The sequence below is a fragment of the Heloderma suspectum genome, chromosome 15 (assembly GCF_057233095.1).
Source record: "Heloderma suspectum isolate Gila_16-S chromosome 15, 16-S_ref, whole genome shotgun sequence".
NCBI classification, from domain to species: Eukaryota; Metazoa; Chordata; class Lepidosauria; order Squamata; family Helodermatidae; genus Heloderma; species Heloderma suspectum.
In genome coordinates this window covers 3847449-3875149 of record NC_139472.1, presented here as the reverse complement: position 1 = coordinate 3875149, position 27701 = coordinate 3847449, and the positions used below count along the sequence as shown (strand labels likewise).

At 45.9% G+C, this 27701-nt stretch overlaps 1 protein-coding gene across 1 annotated transcript; it reads right to left on the bottom strand.

The window, feature by feature from the left end:
- Nucleotides 1-23604, bottom strand: LOC146335210 (uncharacterized). The gene is made up of 18 exons (XM_084822245.1): nucleotides 23556-23604; nucleotides 19860-19936; nucleotides 19563-19646; nucleotides 18867-19009; nucleotides 17872-17979; nucleotides 16708-16812; nucleotides 15220-15382; nucleotides 14692-14852; nucleotides 14187-14291; nucleotides 12413-12489; nucleotides 11715-11777; nucleotides 11208-11327; nucleotides 10169-10297; nucleotides 7395-7587; nucleotides 5231-5365; nucleotides 3255-3353; nucleotides 2029-2091; nucleotides 1-1828 (listed from the first exon to the last, which is right to left on the bottom strand). The coding sequence occupies exons 2-18, from the start codon at nucleotides 19927-19929 to the stop codon at nucleotides 1679-1681; spliced, it is 1968 nt and encodes a 655-aa protein (XP_084678371.1). The 5' UTR covers nucleotides 19930-19936; nucleotides 23556-23604; the 3' UTR covers nucleotides 1-1678.
- Between the last annotated feature and the right edge of the window lie 4097 nt (nucleotides 23605-27701).

Here is a 27701-nt window from a genome sequence, read left to right as displayed (position 1 = left end):
AATGGTAAACAATGTACTACAAATTTATTTTTTAGAAACAAAATATAGCAGAAAGATAAATGTCTAACTGTTTTTCATTAACTTACTGACAAAGGTTTATATTGTAGATATGCTGCAGTTCATATTGGTATTGTAAACATCTAAAGAAATAAAAAAAAATTTTAGTGGGTTGGATCTAGGCTTCACCCTCTCGAAACAGGAGGATTCCTTCCCTCCACGGCAGTCTTTCGATACAGCAGAGGGATCCAACTAGTGAACGGGGGGGGGGGGGAGGTGACTTTTAGAGAAATAATAATATTCTGATGTAATCCACAAAAACCTAAAAACAGTAAAAATACTAAAAAAATCTTAGAAGGAAACAGCAAGACAGAGTATTTTAAAAAGAGACAAATATCAAGAGGAAGATAGAAAGGTTATTGATAGAAGTGCTAGAAAGAGAATATAAATGTAGAAAAACTAAGAGAGGAAGAAAAAAGACTTGGAAACAAAAACAAACAGCCCCACCTTTCAAAAGAGAACAAGTCTGAGGCAAAGCCTCAAACTGGGCAAAAGGCGCGTAAAAGAGGAGCCGAGGTCTGGTGAAGAACCGCAGCAATAAAATTCGGAAGTGTGAAAGAAGCCGTAAGAAAGGTGAAAAGAACAAAACCTTCCCAAAGAAAAATGAATTCTGTATTGTTCAGTGACCAAAGAGAGCTCAAAGATTGCTGCGGGATATCTGCCAGCCGAAGCCTCGAGGTCAGGGGTGTTGAACCTCTTTCAGCCGGAGGCCGAAATCACTTTCAAGAGAAGCTCCCAGGGGCCGCGCTCCAGGGGTGGGCGGGGCCGAAGGCAAAGGGGCGGGGTGAAATATATCAGCCTATTTTAGCTTAAAGCTGCCAGTACCTAAACCTTAGGAGAAGCGTTTCAACCTTTTGAACTGGGGGAAACTGCACAAAAGCTGAGAGACCACCAAACAATTGGAGAAGGGTCAGAATGAGACCCCGGGTTCCACCCCCCTTGCCTAACCGTTGAGCTGTCGGGCAGATACAGCCTCGCTGCTTGTCTTCACGCTCATTATGTCAGCACGAGCAAGAGAGACCCTTCACGTCGGCTCCCGCATTCCAGCCTCCAGCAACAGACCCTGGATGCTTCCAGATGGGACTTTGATTGTGCAATCACCCTGCCTCATGCACAGACTGTCACGGGGGTCAAGGTAACGTTGTCTCCTACTCATAACCCCACCACTGCTGCTTCTGTCTTTTTTCTTGCCGCAAAATAACCACTGAGGAGGGACAGATGGAATAGGTGCACAACTGCTTTTTGATTAGGAGTGCTAAGAGCCCTCCATCTCACCGCACCCACTGTCCGCTCTTCCTCTTCTGAGCGACGGCAGAGACAGATCCATCACGGCATTCTGAACTAAGCAATTCTGGTTCAATGAAAAAACCAGCCATCGCTGGATCATTACCTCCCCAACAGACCAGAACCCAGAAAATAGTCCCACTTTAACACTCAGTACATTTCAGCTCAGCACAGGAGCAACTGGGACGGCCTCCAGGAAACCCATGCTCTGGACTGGTTGGCAGTGCCGCCACACCCAGGAATATACAAATGACCTAAAAATACATGTACACATTTTGATTTTTTAAAAAATAAAATATATAAAAAGTTGAAGCATAAACAAACTGCACAACCATCATCAATCGATCGAGGCCTCTGATTGTCTTTCGATAGATTTGGCAAATAATTGTGAGCGTCTGCAGAAGTTGTTATTCAGATGTTCCAGAAGGTCAACTGCTGATGGTCTTTTAGATGGTTCTTCTGAAAGCATTTCCTCAACGATCGGTGCCTGCAAATAATTAAAAATAAGAGATAATGAGATAAGAGATACTATGAATAATAATGAAGAGGAGGAGGAGAAGATACAGCAGTGGGTATGGATCAGAGAAAGCCAATGATCAGGATCAGAAAGCTTTGGCTATTGGGCGGTATAGAAATGAAATAAATAAATAAATAAATAAAAATGGAAAAGCTTTTCTTGGGGTATACCTCAGTTAGAAATGTCTTGGTAAATTCTGGTGGAAATTTGCATTCTTTGATGTCGTTCCATTTCTGAGGAAATAGAGAGTAAACACAATTTTTGATGACGCAGCAGTCACTGGCTAAATTGAAATGATAAAAGGCAGTACTTCTTGACATGGCGCAGTTAAACTATGGAATTCGCTACCGGGGATGTAGTGATGGCCACCGATTTGGACAGCTTTAAAAAGGGGTTAAACCAATTCCTGGAGGAGGAGGAGAACAATGGCTACTAGTCCTGATGGCTCTGTGCCAGCTCCAGGATCAGAGGCAGTGAGCTTATGTACACCAGTTGCTGGGGAACATGGGCTGGAGGGTGCTGTTGCACTCATGTCCTGCTTGTGGGTTCCCGGTCGACAGCTGGTCGGCCACTGTGTGAACAGAATGCTGGACTAGATGGACCCTTGGTCTGATCCAGCAGGGCTCTTCTTGAGTTCTTATGTTCTTAAAACTGTGATCTTCAAGACAGACCACATCTGTGTACCCGCCCCAAACTTGGCTGACTGAATGGCCCTCTTGTTCTTGAGTAAGGCACAGAATTAGGGGTAAGGGCGCAAACATCGTGTACATCTCCTAGCCTGGGTCTAAGGCAGGGGTGAAGGACCTGTTGCACTGCAGATGTTGTTGGCCTACAACTGGGTAAATCCTGACCAGAAATGAACCGAAGCCATTTCTTCATACATCCCCAGCATGCACGCATGTGCACAAGGCACCCACTCTCCCCGCACACATACGCATCCCCTTCCTCCCTTCCCCGTCATCAACTGCAGGTGTTTGTGTCACCACCAGCAGCCCAGTTCTGCACTGATCATCGTATACGCCAATCACAGAGCCATTCTCAGAGTGCCGGGCCTTGCGCAGCTGAACTGCACGGCTCACGCACAAGAGGGAAGCCACAGCAGGAGTAAGGGAAACCCAAGGTTTGCAGAAAAGAAAAACCTAACACCTAAAACAGACCAATGTGGCCAGAGAATGTGCTTTGTTTCTTGGCTGGAAGGAGGCTGAAGCCAAAGGAGAGCCCCTTTCTCCAACCTGGTGCCCTCCAGATGGGTTGGACTACAGCTCCCAGAATTCCCCAGTCAGCCTAATCCCAAAGCAGGGGATTACTGCAAAGCGGCAGCCAGATCTCAATAGGATATGTAATTCTTAAGAAATAATGGGCTGGCAAATAGTAAGGAAATTTTCAGGCTATTTACCTTGATTTTCTCCGATGAAGTTGCAAATCTGTACAGCATTTCAAACCATATTAATCCTAACGGAAAGATATCCACTTCCTTTCCGTAGTTGTTCCCCACCTGCGGAGAGCAGAATAGAAGTAGATTAGGTGTGCAATGAAGAACACATTGCGAGAGAAGGGCGAACCCTACCGGCTTTTGAGAGAAGTGGGAAGGCGTTGGTCTTTAGCAAAGATCGTGTCTCAAGACGAGCTGTAGGAATTGGCTCTTTTCGTGACCCCAGCCCGGAGCCGCAGCTGAGATTCCGACACAAGGGAGGAACCAGCTGGATCGGAAAAACCAACGGGGCAAGTCACAGAAGTGTCGAACCCAATCCCCAGCTTCGAGCCAGGAACCCCTTTTATTTATTATTTATTTATTTTCAAAATGTATAAACTACCCTTCATCCACAAGGAATCCCAGGTGTTCAGGACATGAGCAAAAGAGAAATACACTGTCACAGAAATAATATTCCAAAATAAGAGCCATGGCATTTTTTTTTTTTTAAGGTTGTGCAATTAGCGCAAATTCAGCCATAATTTGGAACCCCACCCCAATGTGCAAAAAACGTTCTTGGAGTTCAGGGAACAGCCTGCAGCTCAGTCCACAGGCACACAGTGAGTTGTACACACTGAGGAACTCTGTCGAGCCAAAAATGGAAAGGACATCCCAAATGTTGGGAGAGGCACACTACATATCTACAAAAGGGCCTGCTTGTGTTGGCACCCCAAATTTGGAATGCCTTCCTGAGGTAGAGGCTCTGATTTTGCTTCCTTTGTGGTGACAACCCAAAAAATTCCTTCTTTCCCAGGCATTTCAATGCATCTTTTTTTAAAAAAACCTGATTGGTTTGCTGGTTGAATAGATTTTATGGCTCCTATTTTGGAATGTTATTTCTGTTACAACGTATTTGTCTTTTGCGAATGTCACGAACACCGCCCTGAGATCGGCCATATTTGGGCAAATTCGGCCATAATTTGCGCAAATTTCAGAACTCCCCCCACCCCCGGCTCTGCCCCAAATGCTCAGAATTCACAGAAGAGCCACAAATTGGCCCAACTTGCTGCAAATCGAGTCCGGCACAGGAGTGGGAACTGAACCCAAATCCGGGGGGCCAAGCCAAGGAAGACTCATCAAACTCCACTCCCCAAACGGATTTCTTTGACATCCCCACCCAACAGTACATGGAGAACGGCTGCTCTGAAGTTCTCAATGCACGGGACGGAGGATATAGGAAGAGCCGTTCCTTAAGATATTTGGGCCCCGAGCCACTGAAGGCTCTGAAGGTGATTGCCAACAAGTTCAGTTGGGCAGGGAAGTAAAGAGGGAGCCCATGTGTGTCTTTCAGGATTGGGGTAACATGACTCCATCCAAGTCTGGGATGTGCAATATGGCGCCCATGCCCATCAATGTGCCTATGGACCCCTTTCTTGGCACCCAACAGGCATCAAAACATCTGATTTTGTTTAAGATTCTCAGAAGTTTGGGTTTTTTTAAACTGGGAGCCTGGCCTGCTGCAAAGCAAAGTGCTGTCCCCCAGCATCACCTTTATTTGGGATCAGCAGAGTGGTTTCGTGTTCTGGAGCTCCGTCTTGTTCTTAAGGTACTGGGGCAAGTTATTTTCATTTCCGTCTCACCAGCTTACCTTCTGAGAAATTATTATATTTGTGACCGGCCATGCCCGCCTTGGCAGCCATTTTGTGAATGGGCATGCCTTCTCATGGCAGTCATTTTGTGAGAGTGCCCATGACATTCCCTCAAAATTCCTCATGCGCCCACCCACCAAAAAAGGGTTAGGGACCGCTGATCTAGGTCATCTTGTAAGAATCTTAGCAGCCACATTCTGGACCAGTTGAAGGTTCCAAACCATCTTCAAGGGCAGCCCCACATATAAGGCATTACAGTAATCCAACCCAAAGATGACCAGAGCACGAGTTACTGTGGATGTTACGGATTACCTGTTCAGGGGCCATATATGATTTTGTTCCCTTTCTTATTGTTCTCTTCTCCAAAAGGGCATCTGCATCTGAAGTCACTAGCCCAAAATCACCTATCTTTATTTTATCTTGAGAAGATATGAATATATTTGCTGGCTGCATAAAAGAAAAAGAAATTCAGAGTCATATCAATTAGGATTTTTCTATACACCTGCCCTGCCTATGTGAATTAGCCTGGGTAGGTTCACACACAGATTTTTGGGATGGCACAGTCCGCTCATAGGTGACTGTATCTCAGCTTGATGCTGGAAAGAACTCATCTGACGATTCCTCCACGTGAAAATCATGCAACGCCAAGTCAGAGAAAGCTAACGAGAATGCAAACTGCCACAGTAAACAGCTATTTGGAGACTTCAGGAGGCTTGGAAGGTGGGGAGGTTTCCGATGCCGATGGTAAAACCCATTGACCAGGGGTGTGAAACCTACCCGTTATGCACCCCAAACCAGTGTACTGGGTGGGCCCCTGAACAAAAAGGACTTCGAATCCTCTCTCAGAGGCTGTATTCAGGCAATCGTCTCTCAGTTTAATAAGCAGAGATACAATCTTGGCTTCAAAGAATCATAGAATAGTAGGGTTGCAAGGGGCCTATAAGACCATCGAGTCCAACCCCCTGCTCAATGCAGGAATCCAGGTTAGAGCATCCCTGACAGGTGGCTGTCCAGCCTCATCTTGAATGCCTCCAGCGTGGGAGAGCCCACCGCCTCCCTAGGTAATTGGTTCCATTGTCGTATTGCTCTAATAGTCAGGAAGTTTTTCCTGGTGTTCAGCCGGAATCTGGCTTCCTGCAACTTGAGCCCATTATTCCGTGTCCTGCACTCTGGGATGATCGAGAAGAGATTCTGGCCTTCCTCACTGGGACAACCTTTCAAGTACGTGAAGAGCGCTATCCTATCTCCCCTCAGTCTTCTCTTCTCAAGGCTAAACAGGCCCAATTCTTTCAGTCTCTCCTCACAGGGCTTTGTTTCCAGTCCCCTTATCATCTTCGTTGCTCTCCTCTGAGCCCTCTCCAGCTTGTCTGCATCCTTCTTAAAGTGTGGTGCCCAGAACTGGACACAGTACTCCAGATGAGGCCTGACCAGTGCTGAGTAGAGGGGGACTAGTACTTCCCAGGATTTGGAAGCGATGCGTCTATTAATGCAGCCCAAAATAGCATTTGCCTTTTTTGCAGCCACATCACATTGTTTGCTCTGGCATGTTAAATATATACATTTATTACATTTCTATACCGCCCAACAACCAATGCAGCTCTCTGTTATAGGGTGACAACCCAGGAGTCCGCATTCAGCTGTAGCGGTATGCTTATCCAACCTGCTAAGATCCTGATTAGTTTGGCTGCTTTTAAAGACGTGAAGGCCCAAGGGAGAAAAAAAGTGTGGGGGGGTTCCCACTCCTTGCTTGCAGGAGGGGCCAAGCGGGAGCAACCAGGCAATACACGTCAGCACGCTTACGCGACTTACTTGGGGACGGTAAGCCAGGACTCTGAAGAATTCTGGCTTAGTGTTTTATGAAAGCACAGCCACATTCTGGATCGAACCCTATGTGTTTAAGGCTGCAATCCTATACCCACTTACCTAGGAGTAGGCTCCACTGAATGCAGAGGGACTTACTTCTGAGTAGACACTGGGCAGAATCCAACAGGGTGCTTATGCCCCACCGATTCCCTTCCGTGAACAGTGGGACCGCCAATCGCATTGTGCAAGTGGAACCCACTGCTTACGCAAGGAAGATGTAGCACTTCCTAGGGGGAGCCCTGAAACACACGGAAATGCTCAGTTCTGGAAGGAGGCAGGTCGGTGGAGCTCCCTTACGCGAGCTCTGCCGACCTGCCTCCTTCCAGAGAAGAGCGTTTATGCTCGTTTCGGGTCGCCCCGGAAGCGCCAAATCACCGTAGCACAAGCATGGGGGCCGCTTGGCAAAGGAACTGGCGGGGCGTAAGAAAAGCAGCAGGGCAGTGAGGGCCCCACTGCATCCTGCCCATGTGCAGCACTGCCCTGTACGACAGCATCACTCCCTCCAGACCTCTGCGGTGGGGCTTGCCGGGCGTTTCAATGGAGGCTGCAGCCAGCTGGACATTTCTGTCCAATGTTTTTTTAATCACTCAGACTTACTTTCCAGCCTACTTACTTTGAGATCCCGGTGAATTAAGTTCTGAGAATGGATATAGGCCACTCCTTTTACTATTTGCTGGAATTTCACTGAACCGTCGACCCCAGAACTTGGCATTTCATTTTTTTTATCTATCCAGCCTTCTAGCGTTCCGTTCCCACAATACTCCATTTGTATGAAGATGCACTTGTACAGATAGGCTTCCCCCGAGCTGTGAACAAGAAGAACATTTATTGTTTCCTACCCTGCTCATCTACTTTCATAGCCAGAGCAGCACAGAATAAACACTTGACACCGGCGGCCTTCCAGACGTAGTTAGACTACAACTCCCATCATCGCTGACCATTGGCCATGCTGCTCGGAACTGATAGGGGATGTAGTCCAGCAACATCTAGGGGACCACAGGTTCCCCACCCCTGGGATAAGAAACAAAAACCAGCGCAACCAGCACGAAATACAATACAAGAAAATTAGAAAAGCCCAGAGCGGTGATAGAAAACGTCAAACAGGGTTAAAGAGCAGCAGTGAGAAAACTACACATTAAAAGCCCACCACAAACAGAAGCGTCTCCAGTTTCTAGGAGAAGACGCACAAAGCGGGGACCTGGTGGATCGGGACAGGGAGGGTGTTCCTTCCAATTGTAACTTTAACAGCCCTGTGGGAGGAAGAAGGAGCAAGGGCGACAGGAGCGGGGAAAGGGGGAAACCGCAGCTGCTCCAGTTGGGCATGTGAGACGGGCGTTCAAGCAGGGCCATGCCACCAGCCCCGCTGAAACCCTACCTATTTTCCTCTTCCCTCCCCATTCCCATTTCCTTGTATGTTATGTATTTAAGAACGTAAGCCTGTTTACTGACAAGACAGAGGTGCTCCTGGTCAGTCGAAAGGCAGACCAGGGAATAGGGATTCGGCCTGTATTGGATGGGGTTGCACTCCCCCTGAAGACTCAGGTTCGCAGTTTGGGGGTGCTCCTGCATTCAGCCCTAAGCCTGGATGCTCAGGTTTCAGTGGTGGCCATGAGTGCTTTTGACCAGTTAAAACTAGTGCGCCAGCCACGCCCGTTCCTGGAGATGTCTGACCCGGCCACGGGGACACATGGCTTAGTTACACCCCGTTTGGATTACTGCACCGCGCTCTACGTGGGGCTGCCTATGAAGAGTGTTTGGAAACTGCAGTTGGTTCAAAGAGCTGCTGCCGGACTGTTGCCTGGGGCTGGCTACAGGGCGCATACAACTCCCTTGTTAAAACAGCTTCACTGGCTTCCAATCTGTTTCCGGGCACAATTCAAAGTGCTGGCTATGACCTATAAAGCCCTATATGGCTCCGGTCCAGGTCAGACTGTATCCTCCCTTATGAATCTGCCCTTGTCCTGAGATCATCTGGGGAGGCACTTCTCTCAGTCCCACCACTGTCACAGGCACGTTTGGTGGCAACCCAGGAGAGGGCCTTCTCAGTGGCTGCCCCATGGCTGTGGAACACTCTTCCCAGAGAGGCTAGGATGGCTCCCTCCTTGAAGTGTTTCCAGAGGCAGACTAAAACATTCTTGTTCCAGCAGGCCTTTGGGACATAGTTGGAACCTGGGTGCAAGCTGCAAAAATGCTGTTTTAAAATGTTGTTTTAAGGTTTTTAATATAATTTTAATGGTACTGTTTAATTATATTTTAACCTTTGTATATTTTCATATGCTTTAATTGTACATGTTTTAATCTTTGTAAACCACCTTGTGTCCCAGTATTGGGAAAAAGGCAGGGCATAAATAATAATGATTACAATCAATAATGATGATTGATTGTAAGCATCACCAAAACTTTTTTGGGCTGAGGAGAGGGAAAAAAATAATTAAATGAATATTAAAACTTGGAAATAACTGTTGGGACCAAGCATGGCATGCCTAGAGAATCAAACTCAGTTGCCTGTGCTTGGATTTCCCTCCCAGGGCTCGTGGGCCTTCTGTGTAATGCCTCCCCACTACTACACATTTCTCCCACTCTTTATACGTGTATATAGCTCTCTGAGGGAGTTACGGGCCAGGCCATTGGAGCCGTTCATCACGGCTCTTATCTGATAAGGGTACGGGGTTCCCACTGACCAAAGGAACATATGCCTTTTGCTTTGAATGTCTTGTCTCGCTTTTTCCAGCTTTATTAGCTTATTTTAACTAAATAAACTTCCTTCCTACCATTGCCTCTGAATATCCAAAAAGGACAGTTGCCAACTGACAAAACAATTAAACAATTGGCAAAGCGGTGGTCTAAACAGATTCCCCCCGCTGCTTGCAATGGGAGGACATTTTTTGCTCCATGCAAAAAAATAAAATGTGGATGAGGGAAAAAGGGAGATACCGGCTCCCTGCTTTTTCCTGCCCTGCCAGCAAGAGCCCACCAGGGTTTTGGATAGATAGGAGGCTCCGATATCGGAGCTCTCCGACAGGAACCATACTTTTGCTCCTGTTGTCGCTGTGATTCTTTAAAACCCGGAGTCAGAAACCTTTGCTGATCTACTGCAAATCATGCAGAGATGTACTGGTAAACCCTGATCTACCTTCTGCCCAGCCCTGGCTTAAATGCCCCAAATCCTCTTCCAATGTGCTGATAAATAACCGTGGCCCAATTCTGCCATGACTAACCAAAACCAGTTTATTTCTTTAAAAGGGGATTAACACATCTAGGCTGGTGTTGTACCATCACTGATACAGCAGGGGAGCATTGCTGCAACAGTGCATTTGGCAATACTGGCATGGGATGCCTGGACACGGAAGAGCAAGATTTGGCATCTCAGAGACCCGCCGGTCGTACCTGGTATCCCTGAAGCCGTCCTCCAATTCAGAAATGTCTTCCCCACGCCAGCAAGTATTATACCGAACGATGTTTTCATGGTCAAGTTTGGCCAGAGCCTGTACTTCACGCTCGACTTTCTCTCCATCGCTGGTCGGGATAAAAGCCAAAACATTGTTACAAACATTCAGAAAGGGTACTGTGCGGAAATGACGCTTTCATGGTCATTTGTTTACAGCACGGATGGGGAACTGCTGGACTCCTCGTCCGTCCCAGGAGTGTCTTCCCCTGAAAGTAGACCTTTAAAACAGGCAATATTTATTGGGACTAATAGATAAACACGTAAAAGAGAAGGGGGGAACCCTCTTTCTCTACATGACAATGGCTGCAAGGTTATTGTATGCACAAAAGTGGGAGAATGAAACAATACCAACTGCGAGCGAGTAGATCATGAAAATGATGGAGCTGGCAGAGATGGCAAAACTGACTACTATAATTAAAGAAGGATCAACTACTAAATTTATGTTAGACTGGAAACCTTTTATAGAATTTGTACAAGAAATAGAGAAAAATGATATCTATGTATCTGGATTTTGAACTTTGAGATGGTTAACTCTCTGTTGTTGTTGTTGCTAAAATTAGGAGAGAAATAAGATAATGTCTGTGAACTCAATGTATGATATACAACCAAGATAAGAATTAGAGAATAATAATGAGCATTTGTTGTGCAGATGGAGCCAAAGGTAGATACCTTAGAATCATAAGAGATATTTTACTGTATGCCTATTGTGTGTTTGTGTTGTTGTTTTGTTTTTAAAAAATAAAAAATGTTATTAAAAAAATAAAACAGGCAATATTAATGGAGAAAGAAAGCCACATACTTTGAAGTCAGCCTTTCCCAACCTGGGTCCCTCCAGATGTTTTGGACCTGAACTCCCATCAGCCACAGCCGTCATGGCCAGGAATGCTGGGAGCTGCAGTCCAAAATATCCAGAGGGTCCCAGGTGGGCTGCTTTTAAGGGCTTATGAATCCCAATAAAAGCAAGTATAGGATACTTACGCAGTAAGGGTCACTCTTTTGATGGCGTAGTCCATCTTGTCAATGCAGTGTTGACCCTTGAACACAGTTCCATATCCACCACTACCGATTTCCTTTATATCCTTAAAATCTTTAAGAAACCTTGTTTTAAGAAACAAAAGCAAATCTTGGCATTATAAATGGGCAAACAAGCCTTTAAGGTGGCAACACAGCAAAGTGAGGAGCAATTTAAGGCACAATCCTGTGCATGTTTAGACAGAAAAAAGGCCTACAACTCCCAGCATGCCCCAGCCAGCATAGACTGGGAGTTGCAGGACCGTTTTCTGGCTAAACATGCACAGGATTGTGCCCTCATGTAAAAAAAAAAAAAGTCATGTTAAATATAGTAGTAGTTCTGTGCAATAATCCTCAGCCCATCCTAATTTATCCAAATCCATGTAAAGTTAGACATCAAACATTAAGAAAGGTAAATCTCATTTGGTACGGAGCAGTGTTGAATTCAAAATCTTTTTTTCTTTTTTCTTTTACCTCTTGCAGACAGTGGAACTGCTTTCCTCTTGCTTAGGCTCTGGAACTGCAGGTTTTTCTTTCCTAAACAAAACAGTTAAAGGCAACTTTGTAACACTGATGTCGTTTACACAAATGCAAGGGGATGCATGCAAGGAAGGGCGGTTTGCCTGCAGGATCGGAAAAAGATTTTCAGATGGTTGAGGTGAGTAGAACCTAACGTACCAACTCTTGAAAAAGGGGCTTGGTGGCCAAGGCCTATGAGGACAAAAAAAAATGTTTTTGAAAAAAAAATTATTCTATTTTTTATCTTTATAAATGAAATAAACAATACCAACAATCTAATCAGTATCTACACTTTCCAACAATATAATATTCTTAAGAGGACACAGCAATAACAAAAAAAAGGAAGAGCAGAAAAGAGAAAAGGAAGAAGAAAGCAAAGAAAGAAAAAAATATTTTAAAAGTTACTTAAAAGGATTAAATTTAAACTCCATTACACACAGAGCCTATGAAGAAAATTTAAGGAGTTGTTGTAATGGATTTCCTATCATGGCAGGGGGTTGGACTAGATGACCTTTAGGGCACATCCCAACTCTATCATTACATTAACTCAATTTTTGCCCTTCCTAGTAAGGAGACCAGGATTTGTCATCCACTATTTAATGGAGGTCAAGAAAAAGACTGCACAGTAGGCCTGTAAAATGAGGGAGACTCACTCCATTGATGTCTCCATCGATGTTTTTGGAGAATCAGAAAGCAACACTTCAGGAGAGACAGTACTTCGGTCTTCTACCTGGAAAAGAAAACAGATGGATCCACGAACTGCACATCACAGCTCTAACACTGGGGTCTCCGACGTTGTGCCCGCTGGAACAAAGCGCCCATGGAAACGTCCCCAGCACCCACCAATCTCCCTGCTTGTCCTGACTTTTATTGTAAGATTTTTAAAAAATTAACTGGTGCACGGTGAAGCCTGCAGCGCCACCTTTATTTCCATGAATGCTTCTGGGTCCCAGAGACATTCTCAGAAAATAAAAATGGTGGGTTCATTTTGAAGTGTGCCATTCAATAAAAAAGGAAAAGGCACCCTGAGGGTTGTAAGGAGTGTGTGGGGGGACAGATTAGAAATGGTGGCAGGGAACATCTCGCTGTGATAGAGGAGGGGATGGGGAGCATTCAGAGTGTTTTGCCTGTGCGTGTGCATCTGTGAGGAACGGGTTTCTTTGCCTTGGTGTAGCGTACGTTTTGCCTGGGTTGTGTGCACATGACTCCCCGAGCATTACCATATTGCCATCTGTGAAATGGGCACTTTATTGTTGCTCTGTGGGGGCACATAGCTGATCTGGCATTTGGGGATCAGACGCTGAGTTACTTCTCCAAGCCTCCTCAGTTTACTTTCTGTGAAATGGGCTCTGGAGCAGAAAACCCGGTGCTGAAATGGCTGTTTTTTGCCCTTTGGAGCTCAGACCTCACCTCCCCCAAGCTTCTTGGGCAACTGTTGGCCATGCTGCCTGGGGATGAAGGGCACTGAAATCCAAGACATCTAGCAGGTGCCAGGTTGGGGAAGCTGTGCTAACAGATGGGACGATAACCGATGAAAGCGACATCATGTCCTAGGACAGTGTTACAAAGGAAGCAAGAGAAGAGCCACATGCCTCCCTCCTGCAACATCTCTGAGGGACCATGCAGTCGTACGCTGCGTTTGTTGTTGCTGCACTGCAAGCAACTGCTCTGGCTGCCTCTTAGCTACCTGGCCCAGTTCAAGGTCTTCTTGTTGACATATAAAGCCTAGAACAACTTGGGACCAGGCTGCCTGGAGGGTCACCCTCCCCGACACAGACCCGTCCGATCGCCAATGTCATTGAAGGAGGCCTTGCCAACTGTACCACAGCCTGCACATTGTCATCTGGCAGCAGCCAGAAAAGAGCCTTCTCAGTGGGGGCACCCACCTTCCAGAATACCAGTATCTGGGAAATGCCAACTGTGGTGTGCTTTAGGCGCCTGTTAAAAATGCATCTTTTTACTCAGGCTTTTCCTGACTGTTAGTGATGGATTGTGCTGCCCGGTCCTTTGAATCAGGATTTTAAAAATTTTACATGTTTGGATTGAAGGATCTGTACATACTATTGTGATAACCTTGTATGTTAATGTATGTTTTGGACTTCGGATTTTGTATTGTATGTTTTAGGTTTCTGATTTTGTATTGCAAACCGCTTTGAGAGATTTTTGGATACAGTAAGTGGTCCGTAAACTGATTTCAGTCATTATCATCATCTTAAACAGACCGCTAGAAAATAAACAGATGAATTGGACATATTAAGGGCACAATCCTACGCACGTTTGGACAGAAAAAGTCTTGAAACTTCCAGCATCCCCCAACCACCCGTGCTGGCTGGGGAATGCTGGGAGTTGTAGGAAATTTTTCTATCTAAATACACATACGCTTATGCCCTAAGTTACTCTGCTATCTTGGAATACAAAAATGCTCACAGATGCCATCTCAGCGGTCTGTTCACCACGACCACCTTCCACTTGCTCAGCTTTTCCGATACCATTGATCAAGCAGGTCAATCCATGAAGCAGTAAGGCGTTGTACTGCAAGAAAAATAAGAATCAGGAATTATTGTTACAATTTTCTGTGCTTGCAGTAAGATGAAAAAGTAAAAACATAAGGCAACAAATTCCCTAAATCATTAAGCCGAGGGGGAGAGAAAGCCCCGCTTTACATTTCAGATGAAATCCTGCCTTTCTTTATGTATTTATTTATTTCCAGGATTTAAGGGCCACCCTCCTTTTAACCAGATGCACAGGGTAGCTTTACAACAAAGCTAAACACACGGTTACAACAGTCATTCAACAAGAAAAGTCCGTCATCATATGCTGTCAGCAGCTCCTTTAACTATTTGGCAACGACTGAAGCCTGCCACCAAACATTTAAGAAAAAGGAACAGCTGAGGCCTGTGTCCAAAGTTGCGGCAATGGATTTCACTCATACCTTAGCTGCGCTGTCAATCGGGGAGTCTCGCCTTTTTTTCACGATGTTGATTTCTGAGATGTTGTTCACAATGTTGATATCCACATAGTCTATAACCTCATCCCAAGGCTGCAGTGGGGACCTCTTGATGCCTCCCTTCTTCTGCAGCTGAGCTGGCTTACCTGGGCACAAAAGAGAGAGATAATGTCCTCTGCTTTACAACACAGACATGCAAAGGAGAGAGGGGAAGCCGCAGCAGAAGCAAGTGCCCAGATGTTTAGACCAGATAAAACTACAGGCCAAGGAAATAGTTTTCTTACTCAAAGCACTATATAAACATTTATAATAACCAACGAACCAAACTGCTGGATTTCAGAAGGCTTAGAACCTGTTGTCCTCTGACTCCCATGATCCCCGATCACTGGCCATGCTCGCTGAGGCTGATGGGAGTTGAAGTCCAACAGCATCCAGAAGGCTGGTAGGCGTCCCCGCCTCCCCCAGCCCGGCTTAGAGAGATATGGGGATCCAGCTTCCATTTCATATTCTCACGTTTAGGTGCCTTGATGTCCTTGGCAGTCATAAAGCCAGCATCCTGTTCCCTTTGGTAGGATGTCAGGCAGGCAGGGTTGAAGATCCAAGACCTGTCCTGGAATTGCACCCGTAGATCTCCGTCCTCACACACTTTCATCACCTTGCCAATCTCCCCCACGGTCTGCAACAGAAAGAGAAGAACGGCTCCAGATTATTGACGCTGGGATCCTAGGGACACTTACCTGGGAACAAATCCCCTTGAACTCAGTGGGATTTGCTTCCTGGTAGGGATGGATGGATCTGACAATTTTGTTCTCACAGAGATTTTCCGATTTTCAGGATTCAGCCTGTTCCATCCTGCTTCCACATAAGTTTGGCTTTAAAAAAAAAGTCCAGACAGAAATCTGTACTTTTTCTCTGCGCGTTTTTCTAATGTATGCATTTTTTCCAAGTACTTGTCACTGATGTACTGCCGTTTCCTGCACACTTTTCACTATTATGCACATTTTTTCTCCCAATGAGCTGCATTCGCAAGCTCAGAGCAGACTTCAGCATGCACTTCTGTCTCAGCTTGTGTACTGGCTTTAGCATTTGCTAAATCCACATAAACACACGCCACAGAACCAACTTCTCGCCCATTCCACCTTCTGCGCAATATTGCACTGTTATTCCATTTCATCTCAGGGCAGATGCCCAGCCAAAGAGCAAAGAGAAGCCGGATGCTGAGGTCCTTCTCAGAAAGCACAGGAAGTGCAAGAAAAGCCTCTTGCTGGACACTGGGCACATGAAATGCTGGAATTTGCACCCTCAAGGGGATGAAGGGCTGTGCGTCAGTGTGTCCAAGAAAAGATTGCTTAGAGAAGGCGGCCATCCATCCACAGGTGGTGTCATACTTCTTGGATGCTCTCTGCATATAATAAACTATCACATTTGAGAGTGGGCCATTCTCAGTGCCGGCTCCAGGGCCCATGCGCACGGCACCTTCAATGAAAGGAAGCAGGCAAGGAACATAACATGGCAAAGGGCTCTGCCAAACCATCCCTTGATGTCCACACTGGGCAAGAGGAGAGGTTAAAGAGCCCTTTGGCCAGGTGTACACTTGGAAGAAAATGGCCAAGGTACATAACATGGCAAAGGGCTCTGCCAAACCATCCCTTGATGTCCACACTGGGCAAGAGGAGAGGTTAAAGAGCCCTTTGGCCAGGTGTACGCTTGGAAGAAAATGGCCAAGGTACATAACATGGCAAAGGGCTCTGCCAAACCATCCCTTGATGTTCACACCAGCCAACAGGTGGTTCAAGAGCCCTCTGCCCATCTCTCAGCTTGTGTTGATGTGAATAAGTAAGTTGAGCCAATGTTACTTGGTCATCACCCCTCACTCAGTTCAAATTATGGCCCCCATTTAAAATTGCTGACCAGGGCACATTTTAAAAACACCACACAAAGAAAAGGGGAGGATTCAATGTTTTAAATGACTGTGCCACCTTGGAATAGAAGTATACTCACAGCTGCCATCTCTTTTTTCCAGTTGTTATGATCAGTTTGCAACCTCCTGACTGTTTCCATATCATCCATCACTCGGACAGCATCATCAACTTCAAAGGTGTTGAGCTCCAAGAAAAAGAAAACCAGAAGGATTTAATGGGGGGCGGGGTCTTCATGTGTGAAGAAAAGAACAGATAAAATGCAATTAAAAAGGTAAGGAAACAAAATTGATAATCCATTAAGTTGGGAGCGGGGGTGAAGGGAGAAGCAGCGTCCTGTTCTATTGGAACTCACTGGGCTGGTTCGCACATAAGAGCAAACTGTAGGTTAATCAGCCGACAATTTGCCATGCATGAGCAGGAGTAAGCAAACACACTGCCTCCCACCTACTCCTCACTTCTGCTTTTACTCAACAACCCATGATTGGTCAGGCTGCAGGTTGTGAGGGTGATGTGCGACCCTGGAATGCTCGGTTGTTTAGGGGTTAACCCTACAACAAATGGGAACTAGCCTAGCCTCCCCCCAGGTTCATGCTGTCTCAACTTCTACTTCTGATGCAGCCAACAGGAGAAGACTGAAAGGTTTCACTCCCAATTTCAATTCATCTCATTTTACCATTCTGTCTGATCCCTAAATTGTGGGTAATCCAAACCATGGCTTGTTGAAACAAGCCAGTTTCGTAAACCAGATTTTGAAGCTAGCTTGTTTCAAACAAACCATAGTTAAGATTTACCACAGTTTGTTGGGTTGGGAAAACAAACTATGGTTAATCAAAAAATGGAAAGGAATACATCTCCAGGCATTCATACCTTTACCCACCTTATCTGGGATTTGCCAAAACTGTCATGTAATTGTAGACAGCCACCAAGTTTTGGACATGCGCTCTAACATAAACCCCCGTGAAATAAAAAGAAGCCACTCACACCATTTCTGACTTTGCAAAAGAGTCACCTTCACCCAGCGAGGTTAATCCCGTAACATACAAGCCAAGCCTGAACTGAATGTTATCCTACAGAAAAGATACCACTTTCCTCTCTTTCTCCCCCAGACTCCCGGAAGCTGCGGCAAAACTTTATTGTGCAAGCCTATGGATGTCGACTGAGAAACACGTCCCACTGAATTTGATGGAATTTACTGCTGGTTAAGTGTACAGACCCACAGTCAAGACTTCTCAAAAGCACCTACCTTGGTCAGAGCTCCTGGATGGAACGTCCACTGGGTATCACCACTGAACTGGACTCTTACACCCTGTCCATCTGATATTCCACGCACAGTTCCTGTTTTGCCAATGCACTTTGGAGGTGTGTAGGGAAGGGAAGCAGAGAACATTGAAAGTATAGTTTAGGAAGTTGGCTTGTTTCAATAAACCATAAGTAAGACTAACCATAGTTTAGGGGTTGAACGCAATGTTAAACTGCAGTTAATGCTCTTGTGGCCGCCGTGAAAGAGAGGGAGGCATGAGTCCAGTGCTCCTTTCAGCTCGTTCCGGAACCACTGCCACGCCCCGCAATTACTCACAGTTGCTGTCTGTCAAGATGACACGCAAGTGAAGAGCTCTAACTCCCTTCTTAGCCACCCATCCACACCAGCAAGAAAGGTTCTGTCAAGGTTCTCGCTTTATTTACAACTGGAGGCAACTGCACACTTCCACGCAGGCTGTGGTGCTGTCAGGGCCAGACTTTGGGCCAGATGCCCAGGGCCCCACGCAGCAGAAAGAATAGGAGGGCCCCTAAATGCATCAGAGTAGGCTTGCCACAGTTCAAAGTGAGTGAAGTAGTACCATTAAGACCACTAAAGGTACAATCCTATGCATGTTTAGACAGAAAAAAAAGTCCTACAACTCCCAGTATTTACATGATACTACATCCTTAAGGTTTTTAATCTTTGTAAGCTGCCCAGAGAGCTTTGGCTATTGGGCGGTACAGAAATGTAATAAAGGAAAGGAAATGCGGCTGGCACATTGCACAACTGTTCCAGCTCTTTGGCGATGTCCCAGATCCATCACGGGGCATTCTTGGACAGCCTTCCTAGAGGTGTTGGACTATAACTCCCAGCCATGCCACGGGTGATGGAAGTTGTAGTCCAACACCCCTGGAGGGCGGAAGGAGGGGGCGGGCTGTTCTAGGAAGCGGAAGAGTGGGCCGCTCTTCTCAAAGCATGGCAACGGATTTGGCGCCTACCTCTGCCATTTTAGGGTCCCAGCACCTGCACTCTTCTTGCATCTCTCGCAAGCGGTCGGATCCCAGGAGACAAGCCACCTTGTCCCCATGCCGGAACGGGGACCTCTCTGTGTTTTCTTTTTTCAGGTGCTTGGATGGTGTACCTGGGAAGTAGATAGGACATCCTCTGAGCCAAAATACAGAATGGGACAGTTTGCCCATAACGGCTACAAATCATGGGTCAATTAGCCTTACAACAATGGAACCAATGACCTAGGGAGGCGGTGGGCTCTCCCACACTCGAGGCATTCAAGATGAGGCTGGGCAGCCATCTGCCAGGGATGCCCCGACCTGGATTCCTGCATTGAGCATGGGGTTGGACTCAAGGATCTTATAGGCCCTTTCCAACCCTACTATTCTATGACTCGATGATTTCCTGCAGCACGTGCCAGGCACAAGCCACTTCTGACTTCAATATGCAACCTGTGATCCGCCTGATCATAGTTTGCTCCATGACATGCAAATCTGGACTCTTTGGATTGTTCGTGGGTTAAACAACCCAAATTTAATGTAAGAACTAATTGTAAGAGAGGGTTGAGGAGGGTAGGAAAAGGTCATGCCAGTAGGTGGGGTGGGGAGAGGAGAGGCAGAGGAAAAGCTGGATCCAAAGGCCTCTCAAGTTCTGTCTCAGAACGTAAAGGAGGAGTAGAAAATCACCTTCATTACTCCTCTTGTCCTGGGCATAGGATTTTTGTAAGCCTCCGAGATCGGAGCAGAAGGGCAATCCAGTAAAACTGTGCCCTAAAGGGTAACAAGATACAAGCCCGAAATTCGTAAAATAATCCTTGTTGCTTGCCCCCAGTAATTCTGTGCCAGCATCACATCGCATGGAGGCCAAGATTTCAGCAATGCTCACATTTCCCAACCTCCAAACCTAGCTCCATAGTTATATAGGGTTCAAAATCTTTGCCCTAACCCCAACCACAAATAATTTTTGCAAGGAAAACATCTTACTGCTACGCAAATCCTCGTCAGGGGGGCGACATGCCTTAGTTTTGTGCGAGTTTTTCTTTTTTGCATTCATGTTGATTCTGCGGGGGGGGTGAAAGCTGGTTAAAGCATGATGTATTCAATTATTGAAATCAACAATCTAATACAGGGTTTGTGTGTGTGCATGTTTCAAGTTATACACTCCAATATCGAACTTAGGTGGTTGTATGCTTATAAGACTGGAAGTGAAACAGCGGCACCCAAAAATAAGAGTGGCTTATACATACTTTGTGGACTCCCTGGGTATGTATTTACACTGGTGTGTAAACGAAAAGAAAAATTAGGTTTGCTCCCCCAAAATGATTCCTACCAAAATTTCCCTTCCTTCTAGCATGGTCAATAGATTATATTTAGCATTGATTATACTTTCTTTTCAGGACTGATGGATATACAGCAATCTATAATCTGAAACAACTGTGTGTATTTTCAATGATAATTTTAATTATACAGCATACCACAAGGATATCCGGCATGGCTGATACTGGTTTGAAATAGGAGTAGCTGAGGTTTAATGTATTAGGGTATCTACAGCCCATCAGCTTGCCTCCAGGTGGTAACAGAATGCAATTACCAATTTAAGGCCCAATCCTATGCAAGTTTAGACAGAAAAAAGTCCTACAACACTGTGACAAGTTTGCACGGCACTTTGAGGATAAAGTCGCTCAGATTCGTCATGAATTGGACACCACCATTAATGCAGTTCCATTGGTAGAGGCGTTCAGAGCACCGTCTGGTCCAGTTTTATTGGATGAGTTTCAGTTACTGAGGCCTGAGGATGCGGACAAGGTGCTTGGCCAAGTCCGATCGACCACCTGTGTGCTTGACCCTTGCCCTTCATGGCTTATTAAATCAAACAAGGAGGGGTTGTCCAGCTGGGTCCAGGAGGTTGTAAATTCCTCCTTGAGAGAGGGAGTGGTGCCTGCCGCTTTAAAAGAGGCAGTAATTAGACCACTCCTGAAAAAGCCTAACCTGGACCCAGAGGATGTTAACAATTATAGGCCAGTGGCCAACATCCCCTTCCTGGGCAAGGTGCTTGAGCGGGTGGTTGTAGGATAGCTCCAGGCACTCTTGAATGAAACGGATTATCTAGATCCATTTCAATTGGGCTTCAGGCCTGGTTTTGGAACGGAAACTGCCTTGGTCGCCCTGTGAGATGACCTCTGCCGGGAGAGGGACAGGGGGAGTGCGACCCTGTTGATTCTCCTGGACCTCTCAGCGGCTTTCGATACCATCGACCATGGTATCCTTCTGGATAGGTTGTCTGGGTTGGGAGTTGGAGGCACTGCACTACAGTGGTTCCGCTCCTACTTGGATGGCCGATTCCAGAAGGTGGTGCTGGGGGATTACTGCTCTGTGCCATGGCAATTGTGCCATGGGGTTCCACAGGGCTCTATTTTATCCCCCATGCTGTTTAACATCTACATGAAAACGCTGGGGGAGGTTATCCGGAGGTGTGGGCTGAGGTGCCATCAATATGCAGATGACACCCAGCTCTACCTCTCTTTTACATCAAAACCAGGTGAGGCAGTGACTGTTCTGAATCAGTGCCTGGGCACGGTAATAGACTGGATGAGGGCTAATAAAATGAAACTCAATCCAGACAAGACGGAGGTACTGTTAGTGGGTGGTTCGTCTGCCCAGCTAGGTGATATTCAACCTGTTCTGGAGGGGGTTGCATTCCCCCTAAAGGATCAGGTTCGTAGTTTGGGGGTGCTCTTGGATCCAGAACTGTCACTTGAGGCACAGGTGAACTCAGTGGCACGGAGCACTTTTTATCAGCTTAGGCTGGTATACCAACTACGCCCTTATCCGGACAGAGATAGCCTAGCTACAGTTATCCATGCTCTGATAACTTCTCGTCTGGATTACTGCAATACGTTATACATGGGGCTGCCTTTGAAAACGGTCCGGAAACTTCAGCTGGTCCAAAATAGGGCAGCAAGATTGTTAACAGGGACTGGCCTGCGAGCTCATATTACGCCAGTACTTTTCCAGCTGCACTGGCTGCCAGTCCATTTCCGGGCCCGATTCAAAGTGCTGGTGTTAACATTCAAAGCCCTTAACGGCTTGGGGCCAGGTTACCTGAAGGATCGCCTCCTCCCATATGTGCCTGCCTGGACCTTAAGATCATCATCAGCGGCCCTTCTCCATGAGCCCCTGCCAAAGGAAGTGAGGCGGGTGGCTACTAGGAGGAGGGCTTTTTCTGTTGTGGCACCCCAGCTCTGGAATGAGCTCCCTAGTGAGGTTCGCCTGGCGCCTACATTGTACTCCTTTCGGCGCCAGGTGAAGACCTTTTTATTTTCCCAGGCATTTTAGCTTTCTAAATTTTTATCTTTGCTGTTTTAAATCTGTATTTTAAACTCCTGCACTGCTGCTAGGTTTTATTGTGGTTGTATTGTTATATTGTGGTTTTAATGTTCTGTATATTTTAAATTGTTTTATTGTGTGTTGTTTGGTTTTAATTTTTGTGAACCACCCAGAGAGCTTCGGCTATTGGGCGGTATAGAAATGTAAAAAATAAAATAAATAAATAAAACTCCAAGCATGCCCCAGCCAGCTATGCTGGGAGAATGTCGCTGCAAGTTCTAGGGTTTTTTTCTGTCTAAATATGCATAGGATTGCACCTATGATAGCAAGTGTTTTTTTTGCTAGAAACCTGTCTATAAAGCTGCAGTCCTATACAATCCATCAGCGGTGGGCAGACATCAAATGAATATGATCTACCTCACTTTTTCCTCATACAGAACAGTAGCTCAGAAAGAGGGGACAGGCACAGAATTAACAAATAGGGCACCTCAGAGGGTATCTCAGCCTAGTATCAGGGGAAAAATATCCATTCCTGACACCCTCTTTTCTTTTCCCATTTGAGCTGCCTATCTTTGGGGGTGGGTAGAAGCTGTTGCTATTGTTGATGAACACACACAGCCAGAAATCCTTGATGATCTCCTGTAAATCACCCACAGACATCAGAGTAGATTCCCATCCACCCCTGCTGTACAGTCTAATCTAGGAGAGCAAGTCCCATTGAACTCAATGGCACTTGCATCTGAGCAGACATGCATAGGATTGCAGGGTTGGTAGCATCACACAAGTTAATAGCAGCACTTACAGCTACACATACCAGATCCTGGATTTGTTTTATGATTCGGCACATTGCCCAAAGTTGTTTTTAAATACATGTTGTCTTTGTGTATACTGTCTGTTTGTGTGTTTTCTGTGTTTTTAAACTTTGCATATTTTTTAAAAATGCTTTTAATCTCTGTAAACTACCCAGAGTGCTTCAGCTATAAGGTGGTATAGTAATATAAATAATAGTAATAATATATTTATATGTTTTTAAAAAGCCAGCATATATAAATTTAGTTCTAAAAAGAGAGAAAAAATAAACACCCCCTTTTTTCTTGGGGAATTGCTACTGTTGTATTTGCAAATGAAAAGTGATCTGTATTCGTATAAAAATCCCATTTTTAAAGTGTATTCTCTTTTCCGGTTCTCTTTTCTCGGGTCTACTTCCGAGTAGACATGCACGGGCTTGCCACTGCAAACATTCTAAATAAAGATAACTTTTAAAACATTCTAAATAAAGATAATATTAGTAACAATAATGACTACGCTCCCCCTTTTTTCCGCCAAAGTTAAAGCGAAACTTTTCTTCCTTACGATACAAAGTCTCCGACACGTCTGCTCCTCGCCACAGCCTCTTCCCTCTGCTGTGCCCTTTACGCGTCTCCTTCCTTTTCAGCGGAACAAAGAACCCCAACTCCCAGCATGCGCTGCACAACATGGCCGCCCCATAGATCTAACACAGGAAGAGAGACACATTTGCCTTGAATGTGGGCTCCCTATAGACTTTTTTTTAGCGCGCACACCCCCCACCCCGTTTGCTGTCCATAGAAAGAAATGGAAAGTTACTGAACATCGCATTCAGATAAATGTTTCAGAGCAATCCTATGGATGATTAGACAGCTCGTGGCATTAGCTCCTTCTAGAACTTCATTCTGCAAAAGTTACATCCAGGGGAATAACACCCCTCCCGGCTGTGCCTCATGGGACTGAGTGTGTGTGTGAGCATGAGAAGGTAATTGTAACTTGACAGCATAGTCAGAAGCAGAGACATCACCTTGCCGACAAAGGTCCGCATAATCAAAGCTATGGTTTTCCCAGTAGCAACGTATGGCTGTGAGAGCTGGACTATAAGGAAGGCTGAGCGCCGAAGAATCGATGCTTTCGAACTGTGGTGCTGGAGAAGACTCTTACGAGTCCCCTGGACTGCAAGGAGGTCAAATCGGTCCATCCTAAAGGAAATCAACCCTGAGTGCTCATTGGAAGGACAGAGACTGAAGCTGAAGCTCCAATATTTTGGCCACCTAATGCGAAGAGAAAACTCCCTGGAAAAGACCCTGATGCTGGGAAGGATTGAAGGCAAAAGGAGAAGGGGACGGCAGAGGATGAGATGGCTAGATAGCATCACCGATGCAATGAATATGGACTTGACACTCCGGGAGAGAGCGGAGGACAGGAAGGCTTGGCGTGCTGTGGTCCATGGGGTCGCAAAGAGTCGGACACGACTGAACAACTGAACAACATAAGCAAGAAATTCCTATCCAACAAAGTAACTCATCCCTAAAGATAAGAAGGCTGCTGTGCTGATAAGATTGTTGCTGAGTACTAATTGGTTTCTGAGCACGCCTAGTGTATTTTCTTTGTTCTCCAACTTTCAGTCTGAATAAATATATCCCGTTTCTTTTATCTGGAGGAAGACACCATTTTGTCTGTCTCTCCCATGGCTGTGATGTGCCTTAATAAATTTCTGACTGTTCAACCTAACCTGCCTTGGATATTTCCTTAATAATTTGGTGCCATGACCGGGATCCCAAAATGCTGAGGAGAATCAAAGCAATTTGGACCACCATTCACTGAGCATCTCAGAAGCAGGCACCTTGTAAAATCTCTAGATCTGGGACTCAGTGTGAGGCCGCCCATGGGACAATTCTGCCTTGGGTGATGGGATACTGCCCTTAAAGAGACAGTCAGTAAATTAAGCACTTGGTCAGTTTTTGTTTCGTTTCGTTTTTGTTTGTTTTGGGGCGGGGTGTTACAAAATTCGGTGGGATATGGCCGTCAGGTGAATGGGAGTTGCCTTGTGTAAACTGAGGAAAATAGTAGAATGAGAGTTGCCTGGTATGAATTGAGGTAAAAAGGAACAGGGCAAATTATAGTTGCCGGAACCTTGTGTGAGTTTTCCTTCTCCCCCCCCCCCCCATGGTATGACCCAGTCGGCAAAGCACGGAGCTCCTGAATAAATCATTCCTGAGTGAATGGAGATTACAGTGAGTGACCCGACCTTTCCTTCACTCCCTGCCATGGTCTGAGCTCTCTTGAGCATGAGTGACTGATGGTGCCTCCAATTCAGTGAAAGTCTGTCTCTATAGCTTGGAATTTGGCAGTGCCTTTCATTTCTCGCAACCTGTGGAGACCTCCTGATTGTTTTCCTGTGTGCTGCTGTGTGAATTCAGGATGGGCGCGGATTCTTCCAAAGAAAATCTGCAGTCCCCAAAGGGACGCCTTCAATGTACATGTACAGGAATTAAGGACCTAAGATTTGCCAGTTTTGGACAAATGAACTTGACCCATCCAAACAATTTCCCTTGGTTGAGACCTTTGATTTGGATAGAATTGTGCATTTGAAGGGAGCTTTGGAATCTCGGGGTTCCAAGGTGGCACAGGGTCTATGCTGAGACGTCAAAAAGGTCACCTAAGTCCTGGGGAGTGGAGTCTTAAAGACTCCCAAGAAAAAGTGATAGACCAGGTCAAATTTTAAAAACATCAGAAAAGCCACAGAAATTTGGAGAAACAGTGATCACTTCTTAAAATCCTAATTGGGCTAGCATGAACCAACTCGTGAGTTATTTTGCCCCAGGAAGTGTGCACTAGATTAAAGGAACGAGCAAACTGGCTAAATCAAGAACCAGCTGATCATAATACTTTAGACCAGGTGCACTTCAGACACCCAGGAATAATTCCTGAAATTTGTCTGCAGAAAACTGATTAGGCTAAAAAAATCATCAGTTGAAAACAAAACAAAAGGGAGACTACAGCAGACTATCTGGATCGTCTAAAGACATTTTTGAAAAACATGCTAGCATTGCTGCCACTTTTCTGTAGCCAAGCTGAGCATTAGAAAAAGAAGTGTCCCCACTGGCCTGGCCAGCCGATGAAAACACTTCACATCTCCGAGCCACTTCCCCCTCCTCCCCCTCCTCAAAACCTCTAAGACCGTCAAGAGGTTTGTAACTTCTTTCTATTGACCAGAGTCCTTTTGTGTAAACTTGGTCGCACTATCTTTGTTCCCTGACAGAGTATATTCAGATATTCCTGAGCCGCTTCCCTGGTCTTCCGAAGCTGAATCTGCTTCCACTGCTCCAAAACAAGCAGTACTTTCTTGTGATTCTGTACTTGTGATTCTGTACAATTACAGTACTTTCCTGGATTCTGTAGCCACTGCCCCCCTTGTTCAAGACTCTGATAATATTGTGTTAAGTAAGTTCTCCTTTAACTCTCTGTGGTCCTACTCAGTAGCAGCTCTTCTACTTAAAACAAAGACTCGGCACCTGTCTCAATCATACCTCTTCAGGTATGAAATTTTGCTTCTCTCTAGCAGTCATATTAATAATGTATGGTTGTGAGAGCTGGACTATAAGGAAGGCTGAGCGCCGAAGAATCGATGCTTTCGAACTGTGGTGCTGGAGAAGACTCTTACAAGTCCCCTGGACTGCAAGGAGGTCCAATCAGTCCATCCTAAAGGAAATCAACCCTGAGTGCTCATTGGAAGGACAGATGCTGAAGCTGAAGCTCACATATTTTGGCCACCTAATGCGAAGAGAAAAGCCCCTGGAAAAGACCCTGATGCTGGGAAAGACTGAAGGCGAAAGGGGAAGGGGACGGCAGAGGATGAGATGGCTAGATAGCATCACCGATGCGATGCATATGAACTTGAGCATGCTCGGGGAGAGAGCGCAGGACAGGAAGGCCTGCCGTGCTATGGTCCATGGGGTCATGAAGAGTCGGACACAACTGAACGACTGAACAACAAAAAGCAGTCATATTACAGTGCAACGTTGTTCCACTCTAAATCCTGCTTCTTTGCTGCCTGCCCCTTCTGAGCCATTGACTAATCCAGATTGTGTGTATCTTGTAGATGGGTTTTGTCAAAGAACTGCTGTAAAGATATGCTGTCTGTACTTTTGTTGTTGTTGTTGTTGTTCAGTCGTTCAGTCGTGTCCGACTCTTCGTGACCCCATGGACCACAGCATGCCAGGCCTTCCTGTCCTGCGCTCTCTCCCGGAGCGTGCTCAAGTTCATATTCATTGCATCGGTGATGCTATCTAGCCATCTCATCCTCTGCCATCCCCTCCTCCTTTTGCCTTCAGTCTTTCCCAGCATCAGGGTCGTTTCCAGAGAGTTTTCTCTTCGCAGTCTTTACTTCCCATACTGTAATAAAACATTTTTTTTTTTTTTGCCTGACTGTACTTCTGCCTAAGTAGCAGAACTTTTTGCCCGCTCTGGGGCTACTGCTTTATTCCTTTCAGCAATAAACCAGTCTCCCATGGCAACTTTTGAAGATGTTGCACACCTCCAAAAGCAGGCCCAGATGTTGAAAAAGGAGAGACTGGCTGGTTGTTCTCAGTACACTGACCATTTGTGGCGCTTGCCGGATGGCTGCCCGGTAGCACCCACGGTCCTTCTTTCCCACCTTGTAGTAGCAGATAAGAAGGGTCGAATTAATTGAGTCAGTCCCCTAAGGGG